Source organism: Dipodomys merriami, unplaced genomic scaffold (genome assembly GCF_024711535.1).
Source record: "Dipodomys merriami isolate MVZ:Mamm:240054 unplaced genomic scaffold, mDipMer1.0.p SCAF_3, whole genome shotgun sequence".
Taxonomy (NCBI): Eukaryota; Metazoa; Chordata; class Mammalia; order Rodentia; family Heteromyidae; genus Dipodomys; species Dipodomys merriami.
The window spans coordinates 17150919-17172163 of record NW_027204492.1 but is presented as its reverse complement, the minus strand read 5'-3'; the positions used below and the strand labels follow the sequence as shown (position 1 = coordinate 17172163).

The 21245-nt window shown below is 37.2% G+C and overlaps 1 protein-coding gene across 3 annotated transcripts in view; it reads right to left on the bottom strand.

Moving 5' to 3' along the window:
* Mbnl3 (muscleblind like splicing regulator 3) overlaps positions 1-21245 on the bottom strand; it is a 68004-nt gene that overhangs the window by 19328 nt on the left and 27431 nt on the right. For all 3 annotated transcript variants that reach the window (XM_070039715.1, XM_070039716.1, XM_070039717.1), the window contains exons 2-3: positions 16296-16460; positions 1297-1488 (exon numbers count right to left, since the gene is read on the bottom strand). In XM_070039715.1, coding sequence (XP_069895816.1) covers positions 1297-1488; positions 16296-16460 — 357 coding nt within the window. The remainder of the gene's footprint in view (positions 1-1296; positions 1489-16295; positions 16461-21245) is intronic.

Here is a 21245-nt window from a genome sequence, read left to right as displayed (position 1 = left end):
CTCAGGGACTAGGTGCTGTCCTTTAGCTATTTGTTGCTGTTGTTGTGTAAGGCTGCTGCTCTACCACTTCAGGCATAGCTCCACTTCTGGCTTTATTTTTTGGTGGTTAATTGGACATAAGATTCTCATGCACTTTATCTGGGCTCCAGCTGATGTTGAACCTCAGCCTCCTCAGTAGCTAGGTTTATATGTGTGAGCTACTGGCACCTGGTGACAATGTCTATTCCGAGGTCCAAACTTCCATTCTTAACCAGGCACCAGTCTCACACTTATAATTCTAGCTAATCAGGCTGAGATCTGAGGATTGTGGTTCAAAGACAGCTTGAGCAGAAAAGCCCATGTCACTCTTATCTCCAATAAACTATGCAGAAAAAGCCAGAAGAGGTGCTGTGGCTCAAGTGGTAGAACACTAGCCTTAAGCACAAAGAGGCTCAGGGACCGGACCTAGGTCCTGAGTTCAAATCTCAGGACTGGCAAAAAAATAATAACAACAAACAAAAAAACTTTCATTCTTTGCAAAGTGTGTTAGTTTGCCTTCCATTGACATAAAAGTACTTAAAAGTGATGTTTAAAACCAATTTTAACTCTCCAGGTAATACACAGACTCAGATGTAATTAGGTTTTTATAAGGTCTAAGGTGAGTCTTTATCACATAGTAAGGAACTAGGAGGTTCACACTGCCAACTTGTGAACCATGAATGAGTTACATGTATAATCAGATTCCATTACAATTAATGGCCAGGCATTTAATGGGCTGCCAATGGAGAAGACTAAGAAATCAACTTGTTTCAAAGAATGACAATTAAGGGGGAAAAAAATGGAAGGACTTCAATAAATGAAATTTCTTTTAGGTTCTTTAAGTATCATGGGATATTTACTATGTAGCATATGTTAGACATGATATTCATTTACATCCTATGTTCACGTAGCTTTGAATTCTGTAATCGTATGGAGTTAGATTCAGAGATTTTTTTCAGTTTACTACTCTACCGAGTAGAGACACAGTAAAAAAAAATACAATAATCCTATTCTTTACACCTGGTGCTTGAGTAGAGGAGCATTTCTACCCACACACCCTGTGCTACTGCAAAGTTTATGGTGAAGTGCACTTAAAATATTCACCGGCCTACTGTGTAGCTGCATCTGTGCACTTCCTAGCAAGGTCTAACTGCAGTAAGAAAAAAAATTAGGTGTACTTATTTAAAACATTCAACACATTAGGCTCTGAAAAAAATGGTACTTTTTCCATAAGTTTAAATCCATCTTTCAGGTATTTACATAGTTCTTCACAGTTACCTCCAATTTATCTGAACGTATTGGTTTGTGGGCAGTAACTCCTGACAATGCAAAAGCTGGATTTCCAGAAATCAGAACAGGTGTATTTGGTAACAGTTCAGCAGGAATCAGGCTCATTCCAGGATGAGGTATGTAAGGATTGATAGCCATCGATGGATTAGCTGCAAGTGATGGATTCATAGGAAAAGAAGTCTGTATGTTTAAAAAAGAGTGAGAGACAAAAAAAAAGTTAGAGATGAACATATTTTTATATTTTGACACAAGAAGATATTCCTGTAGAAATACTAGAATTTTTTTTGAGAGGGGGAGGGTTGGTCGTGGGGCCTGAACACTGGGCCTGGGCATGTCCCTCAGCTCTTCAGCTGAAGGCTAGCGCTCTACCACTTGAGTGCCTCTTCAAGCTTTTTCTGCTTATGTGTTGCTGAGGAATCAAACCCAGGGTTTCATGCATGCAAGGCAAGCACTCTACCACTGAGCCACCTTCCCAGCCCCAAATACTAGAATTTCTTAAGCCTCAGTTATGCCACTAATTTTTTTGCATGATTTATTTGGAGTCATTATTACTATTATTATTTAATATCTTTATGTACTTCTTCTACAAAGGTGTTGCCATTTAACAAAGCAGATAATGAATATTAATGTCACCCCTTTCAACATTCTTACCCATCCATTCCAACTTACCCTTTCCTTTCTTAATTTTTCAGTCTATACACTGAATTCATGACTGCATTCTCCCTTCCCTTCTGCTCTTCAGTCATCTATCCCTTTCCCCTCCGACTTATCATACCCCTTGAAAGTACCCACTACTTGGCACTTATTTTGTTGAGCTTTGATTTTGCTTTTCTAAGGAGTTACACTATTGTAGTCAGTATTAAAAACATTATTTTTCAGTAACAAATTTCTTGGTAAGATGATAAAACAGGCCACTTGAGTTTTACCTTTCCTGAATTAGCCGAATGAAATCTCACTCTTTCTGATGTGCTTTTTTCTAGTACTTGCCCTTTTTGAGGAACAATGTGCCAATGATGGCACATAAGTAGACCATCTCTCGTTTCCTCACACAAGCATGGTCTTGCAAGTGGACTTTAAGAGAGTCCCCTTCCTTTTGCAGCCTTTCTCTTCTTCCCCACCAACAATGCTATGCTCTAAGGTTGCTTATACTGCTAAATTCTGATCTTCCAACTTCTCTTGGTCCACCGACATTTATGACAGCAGCAAGGAGTTGGGAAAGAAAACAGTAGATTGGAGAAAGTGAGTACTTTAACAACTTTTTGCCATATACCCTAAAATGAGATTGGCATGGTCATTGTATATTCTTTTTTTTAAAACTAGAGGTCCTATTTCACAAGGGAACCTGACTTGTCTAGACTTGTCTTTATCTAGGGACCAGAAGATGCAGTTCAAATGGAGGCCCTTAAAATGCTTAGAGCGATCACTGTAGGGCTAGAAAAGATAAGATAACAGGATTGTATGGTGCACAATCTACAAAATAGCTTGTAAATAAAAGCCTTAGAAATTCAAAGGGCTATTACTGATTTATCTGTCTTTTAAAATCCTAGATTCAAAGAATTTGATAGGTGCAAGGCCTTTATTATCTGTTACCACATAACTTTACCCTGCTGGTTTCCAGTTCATTCCATTGGAGCCTGTTATCTTCTCCATGTGGTTATTATCAGTTCTTTCATAGCTCTCTGTCTCCCCCAGAGCACCCAAGGTTTAGTGAATGACTTTGTAAATATGTGTGGTAAGTTTGAAAAATAAATGCTAACAGGTTAATAAATGATGAATGAATATTTTGGTAGTGACTCAATAAGGTTAGTGTTTCACTGTGTATTACTGATCTTGTGTGTTCTTTCATTTTCTTTTTGTGTCTTTCACTAGAAACACCATAAGGGTACTGCATTGTCATACAGAGCCCATACATGGAAAATCTGATTAATAGCAATTGCTCTAAATACAGAAAGAACAGGAGCCTGTGGAGCCTGGAAGGAGCAACACATATGCCCTTCCCCACCCTCCACAATGACTTGAAATTTTCACCAGTAGAGCATTTCCCAAAAGGCCATTATTATAAGTTAAATTTGACTTACATGGAAGTGCCTCCTTCCTTACCATTCCATCTTAAGAGGATTTACCAAATTGTTTCATTCATATGGTAGGAAGGACAGAAAGATCCTGGCCCCAAAGAATTCATAAGATTCACCAAGGGCAAACTGAAAAGACACCATAGCTAAGAGCTTAAGAGGGAAGTACAACAATGGTGCCATAGAGTCCTCCAAGAAGGGGAATTAAGTGTGAGGACAAATAGCTGAGGGCTTATCCAACCAAATAAGACTTCTGATATAAAAAGAACTTGTCAAAGTTCACAGTGAATGAGATACAAAACCCTAGGAATTAGCTGATGTGACATTATTTGATTTAATAAGAAGGAAATCTCTTAGAGACAGTTACCCAGGCATGCTTCAACAACAAGGAGGACTTTACTAATTTGGTGATTCAGTTATTTTCAAAGTCAAGAATCTCTGATGGTAAAAACTCCATATGTGGTAGTCTTTGTTTTACTTTTTGTTTGCTCACTTTTGTGGTAATTTTCTCATTGAAGTCACTATTTGCATTCTCCTACATGCTTTTGTTTTTCTTCCTAAAACTGGAAAAGCATCATCATTACATCTATTAACTATTGAACTGAAACAAAGACTGGACATGGGTGGATTTTCTAGAATGAAATAAAATCATTAATCACTAAAAATTCACTTTAATTTAATTAATGATTAATATTTAAGGCCAAGGAACCTGTAACCAAAGCTCTTTTTATGATATCTCTACTGTACTTCTGTAGTTTATTTTTTTCTTTTCATTTTATGAGTGACTCAGCAAGGAAAATGTTCGGGACAACTTTGCTTTCTTTGGAAAATACATCTATTTAAGTCTTTTATGTGTTCCAAGTGTATCAACAAAAGCTGTAAATAATCACTGTATAAAAAATGTGAGTGACTTGTTGAAAATGTTTAGATCTTTTTATACAGTGCGGTCTTTCAATTTTAAAATTATTACTGCACCTTTTATAACCTTTTCTTCCATGAGTATAAATTTCACTCTATGATATTATTTATTAAAAAGAAAGTTCTTTCGCTCACAGCCCAGGGGCAGAGGGAGGAGCTCCTGAGTGCTGACTTATTTTCCAATAGACATTTCTGTTTTCTTACTGTCACCTCTGCCTCAGGGTAACTATTCCATTTCACAAATTTGAACACTCAAAGGCTTAGCTTTGACTAACCGCTATGGGTTAAGTGAAGCAGCCTGCAAATTTATACATTCAACTTCAATAAGCAACTTAATCCCACTTCTATCTATATCACGGCTCTTCATGTCAATTGAGCTAACATGAACCTATGTGTGTGTTAATCCTTGTTTTAAACAAGAATGTTGTTTTTATGGTGCTGGGAATAGAACCCAGGGCTTCATGCATGCAAAGTACAAGCTGTACTGCTGAGCTATACACTCAAGCCTTAAAACAATATTCTTAGTACACTGAATTTCATATCTCCTTATAGCCTGAAGTAGTCAGTATATTTAGTATTTAAATAATGTCTTTAAAACATGTAAATCTGAATGGAAACTATTTACTAAATATTTAAAATTTAACAAAGATTACCCTCCCAGAATCAGAGGTGTTGATCCTCCTCTTTCTGAGTTTTACACAACAGTAACAGTGATGAAGAGCACTGACTTTAATAAATTCAATTTCTCTAGTCATATTACCTCTTAAGATAGGAATCCCTACGAGTTTTTGGTGGCTTACATAGGCCTAGGAACTATAGTCACTTGGGATATGCCTCCGAAAATTCCTTAAATGTCTTCAGAACAGTGGCTACAAACTTCTTTTTATGAGCCTGAGACTTTTCTGAGAATCAGGTGAAAAGGACAGAACAGTCATACCCATAGAAAAACTCCTAAATGCACAAAATATCATACATGATCTTAAGAAGTTCAAGGATCACAAGACATTCACTCCTCGTTCAGGGCTCAGAAGCTAAATGCTCTGGGGTATAGATTCAAAAGCCAGGGTCCCTAGGCCAATTTTGAAATAGTCCTGTTTTTGCCTAATTAGAAATCTGGAGGGTTTTTTTTTTTTGCAATTTTAAGTGGTTGAAAAAATTAAAAGAATAATATCTGTAACATCTCAAATTCTTTTTTGTCTCACAGTTTATTTAGCCGTAGTTAATTTAAAAAAACCAAACTTAATAGTCTATATATAGTGTTCCAAAGTTCATAAGTAATCAAGCTCAATTCCACTATCTATAAAAGTTGAGGGCTTTTGTTTTGTTTTCAAGTTTTGTGTGTGTGTGTGTGTGTGTGTGTGTGTGTGTGTGTGTGTGTATGAGAGAGAGAGAGAGAGAGAGAGAGAGAGAGAGAGAGAGAGAGAGAGAGAGAGAGTGTGTGTAGGGGGTAGGGTAAAGAGGAAGAAAACAAGCAAAGAAACCCCAAGGATATTTTCCATGCTAAAAGTATCCTCCAGGAATTATCCTCTTGTAATTTTGTTTTTCCTTTTGTTAAATATAAAAATAATGAAAAAAATCATCCAAGAAACAAACTCCACAATATATAATACATCAATTTGGTAGCTGTTTCTGAATATTCTGAAAAACCTATTTTTCTCTCTACATTCACTAATTCTTTTAATACTTAAAAGTTTTCGCTTAGGCTTAAGGAATAGAAAATATTATGGATTGTAAAGACTGACTTCAGGGGGACTTTTTTAAAAAGGAAAAACAGTTTTTGAAAAATAAACTTCTTTGCACCCAGATTGGGGAAAAAAAACTGGCGTAGTAATGTGTGTGTGTGTGTGTGTGTGTGTGTGTAGCATTAACCTCTTCTATCTTTTGGTTTAATTTTTTAACTCTTCCATGAAGTGAGGAAAAAAATGAAAAATATTAATCATCTATGCAATTAACTAATATTTTTTCATAGATAACTAGGTGCAAGACAGGAGCATGTGTTACCTTCAGAGTTCAGCCTTTGCGCAGTGCATGCTGGAACCATACACAAAGGGGAAAAAAGACTGGGTAACCAGACATGATAAAATATAATCTTCATATTCTATACCAGTTAATCTTTCATTATCTCCGACAGAACTTGTATTTACCTCATTGATATTCAACATTGGTTTCAAGTACTGATGGATAAGTATGAAATATATTGTTAATGAAATGCTATGTTGGCCTAAAGGCCAGTAAATAATTGGGGATTTTCCTTCTCTGAAATCCTGTCTGAAGGTAGACAACTAACACTTTCTCTGACACAAGGATAAATATTAACAACTTGTTGACTCAATTTTAGTATCAAAAAAGCTCTCAAAATATACTAGCATTCATAATACCTTTCTTTTACTGTTCACTTGCAAGTATTTCTATCATATAAAAAGAAACAAGATCCTGCCAGACACCCTTGGCTCATACCTGTAATCCTAGCTACTCAGGAGGCTGAGATCTGAGGATCACCGTTCAAAGTCAGCCCGGGCAGGAAAGGCTGAAACTCCTTTTTTTTTTTTTTTGGGTCCAGTCGTGGGACTCTGGGCCTGGGAGCTGTCCCTCAGCTCTTCAGCTCAAGGCTAGTGCTCTACTACTTGAGCCACAGCACCACTTCTGGCTTTTTTCTTTTTGCTTATGTGGTGCTGGGGAATCAAACCCAGGGCCTCATGCATGCAAGGCAAGCGCTCTACCACTGAGCCACCTTCCCAGCCCCAAGGCTGAAACTCTTATTTCCAATAAACCACTCAGAAAACCAGAAGTGGCACTGTGGCTCAAGTAGTAGAGCACTTGCCTTGAGCTAAAGAGCTGAGGGACAGCGCCCAGGCCCATAGTTCAAGCCCTACACCAACCATAATAAAAGAAACAAGACCCTTTTACTTTTTGTTGTGTTTCTTTCTGTGCTTAGATGATTCCAAAGCACTAATACCTAATTTTAGTTTCTATCATACTTCACTGACTATATAGAAGTTAGCGAATAATCAGTATTTCACTGATTTTACTTGATCATTTCCACACTTTTTGAATGAAGCTGCCAAAGTCAGGCTGTAGAAGGCCCATATAACCTCTAGACTAGTTAGCTGGCCCCTCAATAATCGAGAGTTAACTTTATAAATAGATACAAACTGATAGTGATGTTTATGTAGTAATCATACTTGTTAATGAATAATAAGTCACCGTGGCCCTAGAGAGAACTAAGAAAAAAAAAAAGATCAAGGGTCAAAGTGAATAAATGCCCTCCTCTTATACTAGGCTTTTCTGACCTTAATATTTCTGTCTACAAGAAAGAAGCATTAAAGACAGGCAGTTAGGCACATGGTCAATAGATTATTGTGGGCACAAGTGGTATGAAGAACGGTAGCAAGAGAGTATAAAGCATGGTTTTCCTTTATTGAATAGAAGGAGAAGCTACCACAGAAGGCTAGGAATAATAACAGAGTACCTAAACACAGATCAGTGTAGGAAAGAACCAATGACTTCTTACATAGGCAGCAGCTTGTCATAACCAAGATCATTTTGACTGTTCTGAAACATTAACAGGAACTGATCTAAAATCATTTGTTAGGTATTGCCATGTAACCACAATGACAATTCAATTAATTTTAGTATTCCAGTAGGAAAAGGAAAACTATTATAAAAACCCAGGCATGGATTGTGGCGATTTCACAAGTGTACCCTCTTCCAAACTCACCAACTTATACACATTGACTATATGCAGCTTTTTAAAGACAGCTTAAAAAAAGAATCAAGCTATATCTCAGTTTTTTGTTTGGGTACTGGCCCTGGGACTTGAACTCAGGGTCTGGATGCTGTCCCTGAGCTTTTTTGGCTGAAAGCTAACACTCTACCCCTTGAGCCACAGCTCCACTTCCATCTTTTTGATGGTTAATTGAGATAAGTGTCTCACAGACTTTCCTGCTTGGCTGGCTTCAAGCCACGATCCTCATAGCTCACCCTCCTGAATAGCTAGGATTAAAGGTGTGAGCCTGGAAAGTACAGGTTTTTACATGGGGCTCCTAAGAAGCCCTAAGAGTGACAAACTTCTGGACACAAGAGGATTTTTAAATAACAAAAAAATTATTCATTACCAATGTTTGTCATCTCTTGATTTTATTATTTCATTTGTCTTCTCTCAGAGACCAAGTTTTTTCACTGAGCCCTCCCTAATCCTAGCTTTCATCTATTTTGTGATCATCAGCAAGTAATTCTAAGGTAGCTGGCTGACAGCTGTGACTGACTATGAACAGGGAAGCTAACAGGCCTACACGGTCTTCTTAATATCACACTCTAACTAACTGAGATAACCAGCCCCTGAGGAGGAAGACATAAAATGGGCCAAGAAGAGATTTTTATTTAATTTATCCCAGGAGAAAATATAAGAGAGAAAAAATGAGACAATGCTGAGATTACTACTCTCTAAAACACTGAACAATGTAAAAGATACAATGTACAAATAACCTCTGTTTGGCTGCTAATATACAGTACTTCCATTTCACTTTTTTTTGTCCCATTAATGGCTTGTACTCAGGGCCTATGAACTGTTGCTGAGTTTTTCGCTTGAGGTTAATGATCTAGTACTTTAGTCACAGGTTCACTTCCAGTTTTTTGGTGGTTATTTGGCAATAAGGGTCTTATGGACTTTCTTGCCTGGACTGGCTTCAAACTAGGGTCCTCAGATCTCAGCTTCCTCAGTAGCAAGGACTATAGGTGTGAGCCACCAGCATCCTTTTATAGACATTGTTAGGACCTTATTCAGAAACTTAGACAACATGAAAATTAGGGGGTCTTGAACCTTCATTCTACCTCTGGGAGCAATGTTGGTTGAACAAATAAATAATATATGCTTCAGTTGCTGTATCTAAAAGTGAAGCCTTAGCTTTTAAGAATGCATCTTGTCTACTGGGCAAAGTTCTGATTTTCTTGGTTTAATTGCTTCAATATTTTAAACATGTCAAAACTCCCTAATTTAAATTTCCATTAAACAGAACTTTATTAAAATTAAAATTAAAAATTAAAACTATAGTTGTTGTTGTTGTTGTTGTTTTGTCGGTCGTGGGGCCTGAACTCTGGGCTTGGGTGCTGTCCTTCAGCTCTTCAGCTCAAGGCGAGCACTCTACCACTTGAGCCACAACACCAATTCCAAAAATTAAAAATATAGTAAAGAAGAAATTTTGAGCTCATACCATAGTAGCACTCCGTGGGTATGATTTAGTCAAACTCAGTCAATGTGGAACTTCATTTGATAATGACAATTAGATCACATAATGCCTGCCTTCTACTGACTTGAACATTTTTTTAAAAAAAGTCACATTACAAAACATCTAAAGTCGAACTCCAAGGCATGAACACAAGAGGCTTTTCTTTGTTGTTTTTAATGTAATATGTGATTTCTTGTTTCTTTTGTGTGTTCTTCTTCCCCCTATGGCATAACCCCCCATTGTCACTGCATTTGATTTTAGTAACCTGGTATTGTATATATGTTTATTTGAATTAGGGAAGAGAAAGGGAACAACAGAATGGTGACATCAAGGACAAGGGGAGGAAACGAATGCAGCAGCTATATATACAAGACAATATGTTAGACATGATCTGTTCAATTTGGAGAGGGGAGTGGAGGGGAAGGAAAGTAGGAGAAAAATGAGGGAAGAGGTAACAAGTTTGACAAGAAATATACTTATTACCTTGCTTATGTAACTGTAACTCCTCTGTACATCACCTTGACAATAAAAAATGTTTTTCAAAAATAAATAAATAAGTAATAAATTTAAAAAATATCTAAAGTAAACATACAAAGATAAGAAAGCTAAGGGACACCATTTCTCATTCCATGCCTAGATAAGCTGACAAGCCTGCTTCACAACAGTCATTAAAATATATTGTAATGTCTCAACTGACCATGAAACTATAGTCTGCCTTCAGCCTTATGGTACCTTGGACCTGGTCCCTATACCCTAGGATTGCAGGAGCCAGTTTTTCTGGAATAACAGACATACTTTTCTTTCTCAGTAAGTCCACAAAATGTTTGCTTCACTTTTTCACAGTAATTTTATTTTTTTGCTGGTCCTAGGGCTTGAACCCAGAGCCTAGGTACTGTCTCTGAGCCTCTTTGTGCTCAAGGCTAGTGCTTTACCACTTGAGCAACAGTGCCACTTCCATCTTTTTCTGAGCAGTTTATTGGAGATACGAGTCTCACGGGCTTTCCTGTCTGGGCTAGCTTCAAACTGTGATCCTTAGATGTTAGCCTCTTGAGTAGCTAGGATTATAGGCATGAGCCACTGGTGTCCAGCTCACAGTAATTTTTATAAAATGGCCATAACTATATCTTGGTGAAGCAAGGAGATTATTCTCTTGTTTTCAATCATTTAACTACTTATTTTCAAAAATTAAAAAGAAAGTATTTTCCAATTTTATCTAAAGTCCCTAAAAGCAGTTTCATAGACTAATGTATCACTTCTCTTCTATTTAAGTAGAGAATAAGGTTAAAAATTAGGGTCTTACACCTGTAATCCTAGGTACTGGAGAGGCCAAGAGTGGGAAGTTCAAGGTTCAAGGCTAGCAGAGGAAGGAAAGTTCTTGAGACCTTATCTTGAAAATAAGCAGCAAAGAGCAGAGTGTGGCTACAGAGATACTGCACCAGCCTAGCAAGAATGAGGTTCTGACCTCAAACCCCAATAGTGCAAAAATTGAGATCTAAAAACAGTATAAAAGTTAGTATTATTTCCCTTCTTCCTACCTACTTGATCTTATTTTTTTCCTTTGAAGTGTTATGTCACCTTCATATCTTACTCTATTAATGTTTGATAAACATATAATCCTGGTCCTGCAAAATATACTGGTAAACAGAATTACATAGATGATGTAAAATGGCAGGCAGGGATCCAGACAGTCTTCAGATGATTCAATCTGAGATAAAGGAAATTCATGGAGTGTGTCCTTGTTTATCATCTTTGTGGTTTGGACTCTATAACCTATTCATAATGGAAGGCTTAAAAGTGTACAACAAAACTAGAGGGCAATGTGCTGAACCGCTTCCTCTGTATAAGTCATCAGATGAATATGCTCCCATGGGTCAAGTCTCCTTCCATGTGAATCATCAAATTCGAAGAGAGAAACTAAAGGGATTTCCCTGATATCAACAAGTCTAGATATACAAGAATGCCTAAAGAAACATACTTTAACATCCAGTTTATACAGACACAGTTCACATCCAGTAGTGATATACTTCACTAAACTTCCTTGTCATAAAACTGAAATAAAAATGTTTTAGTTTTGCTGGAGAGTAAGCCAGTGTGACTCCTTCTGAAATTTTCTACAGTGCTCTTATTTGTCACCTGACTATGCAAAGGGAAGTTCCTAGACATACACACACACACACACACACACACACACACACACACACACACACACACACACACACACACACACATATGTGTTGTAAACATCAGAAACCATCTCTTAAAGTGCACTGGAAAATATTAGAGGTACTCCTTTGTTCCACTTGTTATGCTTCCTTAATAAAGCCAAGGAAAGCCTTTCAGTGGTGAGATTTTATAGCAATGAATATCAATGAAGAGCTGTTAAACCTAGTGAACAAACTTGCCTGCTACAGCAAGCATTTGTCCCAAATTGACTAGGTGTGGCATTCATTCATTGTTCAGCCACACTGAACACAATCTGTTCTTTAGCTCCCATTCCATTTAGGTTGACATTCCCTTTATCTAGGGGCTTATAATAAGCAAACTACATTCAATTTTGCAAAGGCAGATGTGCTCTTATGGTATCCTAGAAACAAATCAAAGTATGCTTTGTAGAAAGACCTGAAGTTCAAGCCACTGATACAACTGGGTCTTAATGTGCAATCACACAAATGCAAGGGCTGGCATTAGAAAAATAACTGTTAGGGACAAGGAGCAGATTATTTGTAAGGGAGGTGAGTGAAAGAGATAAAGAGTTGTTAGGGGGTGACTAGGTACCAGGAAAATTAAATAAAATTATATAGTACTCCTGTTATTATATCAGGATTTTGTAATAAAGAGCTCTTTTCTAGCCACTTAAAAGTATTCACACTAGCTTAATTATGACAGACCTACAAAGCAGTTTGTAAGGCCATGCAGGAGGATCATATCGACCACACAGTGTTAAGATTTTTTTGTACACATAATAGCTGCAGAAATTAATCTTTTATCAGTTTCTCACATAGCAACAGCTATCACTGAATAATCTGCAAAGCTTAAAAGAAATTTCTAATTGTTCCTAGGGACTAAATTGTACTCCTGTGAATTGTATCAGTCATTGATTTTTGCAGTCTATAATCTGAAATTACACTCAGGAGGAAAAAAATGGAAATGTATTCTGTTATCAAAAGTATGAGCCAGGTGCCAGTGCCTCATGCATGCAATCCTAGCTACTCAGGAGGCTGAGATTTAAAGACTGAGGTTCAAAGCCAGGGGGGTAGTTAACTCTGTGAGACTCTAATCTCCAATTATCCCACCAAAAAGCCAGAAGTAGGAGTGTGCCTCAAGGGATAAAACACCAGCTTTGGGCAAAAAAAAGCAAAGGGACAGCAAAAGGCCCTGAGTTCAAGCCCCAGTTCAGACACACACACACACACACACACACACACACACACACACACACACACACTAGAAAGCACAAGTCAAGAGGTTAAAAGATTTAAAGAATTTCTTATTGGATTATTTCTTAAAGGAAGAAAAACCTCATTTCCATTTCTTAGAATTCATTTTGATAAATATTATTTTATATATTTGTTTTATATATTACCTATTTATTATATATATTTATATATTTTCAGAGGCACAGAAGTATACTCCCCTAAGAGTATACTCACTGGATTCATTTTTTTTCTTTTTGCTGGTTCCTTTGGGGTTTTATTTATTTTTATTTTTTATTGTTATTACAAAGATGATGGACACAGGGGTTACAGTTATCTTACTGGAGTTTTAAAAATCACTTTTTCATTGTGATCCACCATGATTAATAATTCCTGAAGGACTAAGACTGGAGATGGAGAGACTCGCAGAGGCTGAGTAGAAGGCACATGGTGACTTTCCTCTTCACCCTACTTCACCTTTACGTCCTGCTATCTGATTCCCTCTTAATTGGTGGCCTGAAAATTTCTCTTAACCTTTGAAAAGACATGTGCTCTGTGGTGCTAAAGGATATGCAGGGCTCTATTCTTGTTCACTTTGCAAGTGGGACATCCCATGGTGAGCTGGGCATAGTAACAGTGAGTTCATTGCTTTTTTAAAATCATCAACTTTAGGCGAATATCCCTCTATATCCCATCCGCAGCCCCAGCAACAACACTGTGCATGAGTTCAACTTTTGTGTGTGTGTGTGTGTGTGTGTGTGTGTGTGTGTGTGTGTGTGTGTGTGTGTGTGTGTGTGTGTGTGTGTCCATCCTGGTGCTTGAACTCACGGCTTGAGAGCTGTTCCTAAACTAAGTTCTACAAAGGCAAGCACTCTCCCACTTAAGCCATAACTCCATTTCCATCTTTTTGGTGATTAATTGGAGACACAAACCTCATTGACTTTTCTGCCTGGGCTGACTCCAAAAGGTTATCTTCAGATCTCAGCCTCTTGAGTGTTAGGATTACAAATGTGAGTCACCAGTGCCCCACAATTCAACTTTTTAAAGATTTCCCAAGTAAGTGATATGTACTATTTGTATTTCTCTATTTGGACATTTCACTTAGAATGATGATTTTTAGATAAATCCATGTTGTATCATTTTACAGAGTATATATATATTCATTTTACTGTGTACTTTAAATATATACACTTTTGTCAATATACCTCCATAAAGTGAGGAAACATGTAAAACCTCCCCTCAGTTTATTCCTTATGTATTCACATTTTCAGGGTACATGAAGCATATTCATAGTTCTGTGGTTTAGGTCATATTATTCATAGTTCTGTGGTTTAGGTCATATTATTCTCAGTATCTGAATGCCTTTCCCTTAGTCCCATGGAAGTAGGGAGGAACTATGACCCCTTAGTGTACAAAACCCCAGGAATGAGTTTCAACATGGAATTTGGCCATATAAGTATTTCTAAAGGTCAAAGGATCTCAAAAGAGGCCTACTGATGACCTGACCACTAATTAATCAGTGTAATTAATCACTGCTGAGTTTCAAGGAAAGTTTTTTTTTTCTTTTGGTCAAACTAACAGTACAGGATATAAAGCCAATTTATTTCACCTAAATTTGTCTAGACATTTAGTAAGGCGGACCATGGAGCAAAGCTTCAGTGACTCCTCAATTACTACACCACTGATTGCTGAATTTATGTACACAGATAATGCAAGGTAAAAGGTGCTAGATCCATACCGAGCTCTTGAGATTTTGAGAAGCAGCCTTCTAATGAGTGAGGCTTACTGGGAGCAGATGGTCTGACTTATACATTTTTAATGCACCTAAATATTATATACATTTTTTAGCTGTCTATGAGCTTATTATAGCTTATTATAGTGATTGATTATATGTGTAACAAATAAAGATAATCTAGACCTTTCATGGTTATCTTGTGAATGAGCTAAAGGAAAGGAAGCTAGTTAAAATTAGACTGAGGCACTATGGAGATAAATTTGAGACCGGAACTGCAACAAAAATGGAACAAATTTCATTTCTCTCTGAGAGGTGCCAGACCCAAATCAATGTATATTTCAAGGTATCCAGATGGGATTAATTTTCAATAGGACAACATGAACAGATACAGCTTAATTACTTTATAAACTAGTCATCTGAACACTCACTGATCCACAAAAACACTACATACTTGTCTATGATACCATAGTCTTATTGATTTTTTTTTGCCAAGGGAAACTCTGTAGCTATGTTGAGAAATGGTCACAGATCACAAGAGAGAGGCAAGACAGAATTCAAATAAATGCAACATGGTACCATAGACTGGACTTTGGCATTATTAATGAAAAACCTGTTGATACCTGAACCAAGCTAAGAGCTTAAATGAAAGTAATGTGGGAAGACCAATTTCTTGGTTCTGGTACATCTACCATGGAAATATAAAATGTTAAAATTAGGGTAAGACTGGGGCATAGTTGAGAAGTAGAATATTTGCTTAGTATGCACAAAGGCGTGAGTTCCATCTTGCGAAGAACAGTTCAGAGCTGGGGCTATGGCCCAGTGGTAAAAGCCTTGCCTAGACTGTGTCAGGCACTGAGTTCAATCTCCAGGATCACAGAAAAGGTAGGGAAACCTGAGTGACAGTACTACTGAAACTCTATACTGTATTTGAAATGTTCCTAATAAGTCTAAAATTATTTTAAAATACATCTTATTAAAAAGCAACAATCACCAAGGAATCAAGGAAATCTGAAGCTGTAGCCCAGAGTTCAAAAGTTTCCATGTAATAATAATCAAATATACTCTTCATCTTGAAATATTCTTGCTCTCTTAGTACTATTCTTCCAGAAATTGAACTCATGCATAAATACAACCAGGTTTTCAATCCTCCACACCTGAAGTATCAATGGGCTATATCAATGTACTCTAAGTACACAGCTGCATCCATACTCCTGTAGTGATAATGACCCAGAGAATCTGAAGGTTATTAAAAAAAAAGACATAGAATTGAGAGTATACCTAAGCAGTAATACAGTTGCCTACTGTGAGGCCCTTAGTCTGGTTCTTTTTTGGGGGGAGGGAGGAGGGTTCTGGTTGTAGGGCCTGAACTCTGGGCCTGGGTGCTGTCCCTCAGCTCTTCAGCTCAAGGCTAGCGCTCTACCACTTGAGCCACAGTGCCACTTCCGGCTTTTGTTCTTTTAGCTTATGTGGTGCTGAGGTATCAAACCCAGGACCTCAGGCATGCAAGGCAAGTGCTCTACCACTGAGCCACCTTCCCAGCCCCCTTAGTCTGATTCTCAAGCACCACCAAAACAAACTCAAAATCAAAAGCCCCAGTACACACTGGCAATTTTTAGAGACTTACAAGGGATGACATTTGAGCATTTTGGAGCATGAGCTGCATCTGTTGGGCAAACATGGCGGCGGCTGTCTTCTGTTGAATCAGATTGTTTCTCCCATTAATTTCTAGCTGTGTTTTTAAGTGTGGAGGAGGGTGAAGGTACTTGCAGTTCTCTCGAGTGCAACGACCCTATAAGAAAAGAATTAAATTATTTTCACCTAAATGAAGCAGTATTAGTAATATATTATATAATAATATAATAATAATTATCTAAAATCTGATATGGTTAAGAGAGTAATAAGAGCTTACTTTTGAAACTTTTTATCATATGGTAATAACTGTGAAGCACTTTCTATGAATTGACTCATTTAATCTTCATATCAGCCCTGTAAAATTGACAGTCTTATAATTTTCATCTTCTAGGTAAGGAAACTCACACTAAGAAACGCTAAATGAGTTGCCTATGGAAACACACTAGAAACACAACCAAAACCCAGTTAGTCTGAGTCTAGAAGTCTTTCTTTTAGCCACTGTGCTCTAATTTGATATGCATCAAATTATAGTTTGCACATTGCACATCATGAGGTTTAAATAAAAGTACAAATTTAAATTTAAAAGCCTTCCAACATGAGATGTAAATTAAATGTTTCAATTTAATACAACCCACTTTAAATTAAGTAAGATTCAAGATTTAGATCTCCATATTAAAGAAAAAGCCAGAAAGATAATTAATAATCATCTGCATGAAAATAAAAAATTTAGACCCCATTATTTAGGACAGTCCAAACTCCAAGGCTCCTATTGTGAAACATATAATGTGAATTTTTTTGAAATCCACTGATAATTGGTTAATCAAAGAATCAATTACTATGTTTGGCAGCCATGTTGTTCTTTAAATTCTGGGAACAATAACCTTATGTTACTTTAATAATTGAGAGCAAGGTATATTTTGGATTCTCTGCTCTTTCAACGTTTTACTGATGGTTTACATACTTACAAGACAGGATAATGTCAGTTTCATGGAATCATACATGCTTTTGTTGTCATGTAAATACTGACATAACCACTGATTATGCTGCTTATGTGGCAGCAAAAAATGTTACTGGACAAGTTGTTTATCACACTTTCGTCATGTGACCTATTATTGTGTTAAACTCCTGAGCATCACATGCAGCAGCTCATGATTATTTCATTTGGATTGTTTGTTCCACCGTAATACCTTTAAGACAAGCAAACTGCAAGCGATCCATTTTCCCACAGATGCTAAGATTCATTACTGTATGTGTGAGGTTAAGGCAGGGGGTGGAAGGGGAATGAAAAGTAAGAAAAAAGGCAACTCCTTTTTCTTTTGACTCGAGTTCAAATTGCTAGGCTACCTGAATTCCCAGTAGAAAAATAAATTCATTCACCAAGTGTTTTCATTCAACTCATGCGATACATTTTCTTATTTTTGATGTTAAATGGCTTATGGAACCATTCCTCCAAATTTAGTTATCTTTCTATGAAAGAATTCCTATGATTTTACTGTCAAGGTATGACCATTCAGACTTTTATACAGCTATATATAATGAACATTCTTGAGGGTTAGGTTTTGCATTAATTTCAATGTATTTTTTAAAAAGTTTTATTATTCGTTGATTGATTGATTGCCAGTTCTGAGGCCTCAATTCTGGGCCTGGGTGCTGTCTCAGGTCCAGGATTTTTTGTGCCTCAAACACAACAGCTCTACCACTTGAGCCATAGCTCCACTTCTGGCTTTTTTTTGGTTAACTGAAGATGAGTCTCATTGGATTTTCTTGCCCAGGCCGGCTTCAAGCCTTAGGTAGCTAGGATTATAGGTGTGAACAACTGGTGCATGGCTAAAATAGTTTTAAGTTTTAGTGACATAATTGTATATATTCTTGGAGTACAGGCATGATTGTTTTTTACTTTTTTTGTGTGAAATTTCAACACATTATATAATGTATACTGATTAGACCAGGATAATTGATCTGTAACTTCAGACAACTATCATTTCTTTGTGGAGTACATTCAGAATCATCTTTGCCACCTATTTTTTTTAAAGTTTTTTTTTTTTGGGGTCCGGTTGTGGGGCCTGAACTCTGGGCCTGGGCGCTGTCCCTCAGCTCTTCAGCTCAAGGCTAGCGCTCTACCACTTGACCCACAGCACCACTTCCAGCTTTTTTCTTTTTTTGCTTATGTGGTGCTGAGGAATGGAACCCAGGGCCTCAGGCATGCAAGGCAAGTGCTCTACCACTGAGCCACCTTCCCAGCCCTGCCACCTATTTTTTTAAATTAACAATTAATTGTTATCAACTAGAAGTACTCTACTGTGCTGCTATAGAATACTAAAAGTTATTCCTGCTATCCAGATGCACTCTGTGTCTATTAGCCAGAGTTTTTCCTCTAGAGTATTACCTTCTCTGGAAAAAAGCTGAGTATAACTTAAAACCTAGTATGAAAAATTAAAGGATATACTATTGTTTTCTATCGAGTTGGCCCTTTTGTTTTTCCGATTTCAATTTCTTCATCAGACTTAGGCAATTTCTAAGACCTAATAACATCATTTCAAATGTTACTTTGCGAATCCTGTGAAAAGAAGAGTTTGTAGGTAGCGAAAGCTAAAAATAATATGAACCAAATTCTCCTGAATGTCTAAAAGTAAGATAAAAAATAGCAATAGAATTTCAATACATATAAGGAAAGACTAAAGAAATCTTTATATGTATGAACAGTCACAATAATGGGAATCTTTTGCCTAAAGGGAAACGGTAAGGATTGTTTTCCATCTAGTTGACCTTTCATAATGATAAAAACAGTCACAGGGACCTTGATACCTGGATCCACCCTCAACCTTCACCCAAGTAACTGAGGCTATCTGCCTAAAAATCCACAGCCGGAAGGAGAGATGGTACTTGTTGACTTCCACGGTCAGCCATACTAGTTTATGCTTCTAAGTTTGGGCCTCCACCTCCTCCTCCTCCTCCTTAAAAACTCAGACCTAAATCCTTGGCTCTCTTTTCTCATCCTGCCCTACACCATACCCCTGCCCCCAGAGAAATGGAGTCATTTCAACATTTCAGGCAGCCCTACAATTGTCTAGATCTAAAATGTCTATCTCTGACCTCTCTTCTGGATTTCAGTCTTTTTCATCTCTACCAGCAGCTGCATTTGGAGATACTGCCCCCTGACCCAAGAAAATACCTCACTCCTGACCTTCTTTCTCCTTTGCTTATCTTTCATCTTGAGGCATAGTCACATTCAGGGCCATTGCATCAATCCCTATGCTTTGGGGCAGTTACATAGCAGTGATGAGAAAAAAACAACCTGAGCAGTTGCTGTGCAGGATTGCCTTAGGATTGCAAAGCCTAGTTAGCTAAAACAATTCACACACACAGCTCCGGAACACAATTCAAAGCCCTTCTGAAAAAAAATAGATATAAACACTGTCTCTCATACTTAGAAGTTCCAAAGGAACAAAAGAATAACTGGGATCACACAATTTTGTTTCAATTTATGGCTTGTTAATATCATTTAAAGTTTATCAGGGAAAGCAAGAGAAAGGGAGGAAGTACAGTGTATTTGGTTTTTTTTCCTGAACCAGAGATAAAACCTGAATATGCTTTTTTGTTTTTTATTTTATCACTATCTGTTACATGTAGTAACTTTTCTTAAGATTTTTCTTGGTAAATAGATGGCATTTTTACAAAGCTGAACACTACACAGAAATAAGGAAAAGAGAAAATTGCACTTTAAAAATCACATCAAGTTAGGCTATAAAACTAAAGTATGGAATATGAGGCAGCATGAGATTTAAAGAAACTTATACATCTTAGTTATGAGATTTTACTTGATTTATAAAGCATTCCTTTTTGAATGACAGAATCCATAATTTAATTCTATAACAATGCAAATGCATAGCAATTCCACCTTACAAGAGACTGCTGTTTATGTTAAAGAAAGCTTATAAGGTAAACAAAAAAATCTGCATTTTCTATCAAAACGATAGATGAGAAGACCAAGTAATTTAATATTGATGTGATCTGTGGGATGCAATGTTACGAAAGAAAATCAAACTCCTCACATTTTTTTTGTTTGTTTTTCAAACTGACTTCAGAAGTCAGGATAATGTACAGAGCACTTGGTGATAATAAACCTTTTCCACATAGCATTCATTCTTCAAGAGACCCAAATTTCATTATAGGCCAAAATACTTTAACTGGCATTGGAGTGGGTTGAAAATGTTATTTCTGACATTTCTTAACACTTGCATTTTAATCCTTGAAGGGGATAAAGATGTGGGTGGGAAAAGGTTGCTCTCATAGAGGATGTAATTAGTTATTATTCTTGTTCTTTGGAAAAACAATGGCTATGGACTAGAAAGGTTTCAGAGATGTCCTAAGCACACAGAGTAGTTCCCAAAATGGTCTAACAAACTGGCTCTTTAGTGGCCCAGAAACTATCTTGGGTCTGAAAACCCCCCCACAAACATTCCTCAGGTTTCTCTAGGTCAGTGTCCCAAGCCCTCCTTTTACCAGTCTAGACTCACGGGTCAAATTCACCATCTAGTAAGTAGTTTGAAGTATTAGCCAATGTCATAAAAACTCTTTCAATGTATGTCTTTGACAAAGGAGGCTGTAGCCTCAGAACAGCAGCTAAGAGTAGCCACGACGTGTCAGTCAAGTTCTCCATCTTCCAAATAATTATATCAATGAAAGAAACATTAAACAGATTAAAAAGAAAACTCATTCACACTTGGCTTCAGTATCCCTCCTTTTCCACTTCCTTTTGACCTTAAAAACTGGTCATTCTCATCTAATGTTTCACTGTGTTACGGAGTTAAGAAAACTAGCAACATGATTCAATAGGAAAGCATTTGCCTGCTGAAATAAGTGCTCTTACATAGATGGATTTTGGGCTCCCCTTTCCCACCTACTGCTTTTGAAAATGCAGCCAAAGAACAGCAAGCAGGGA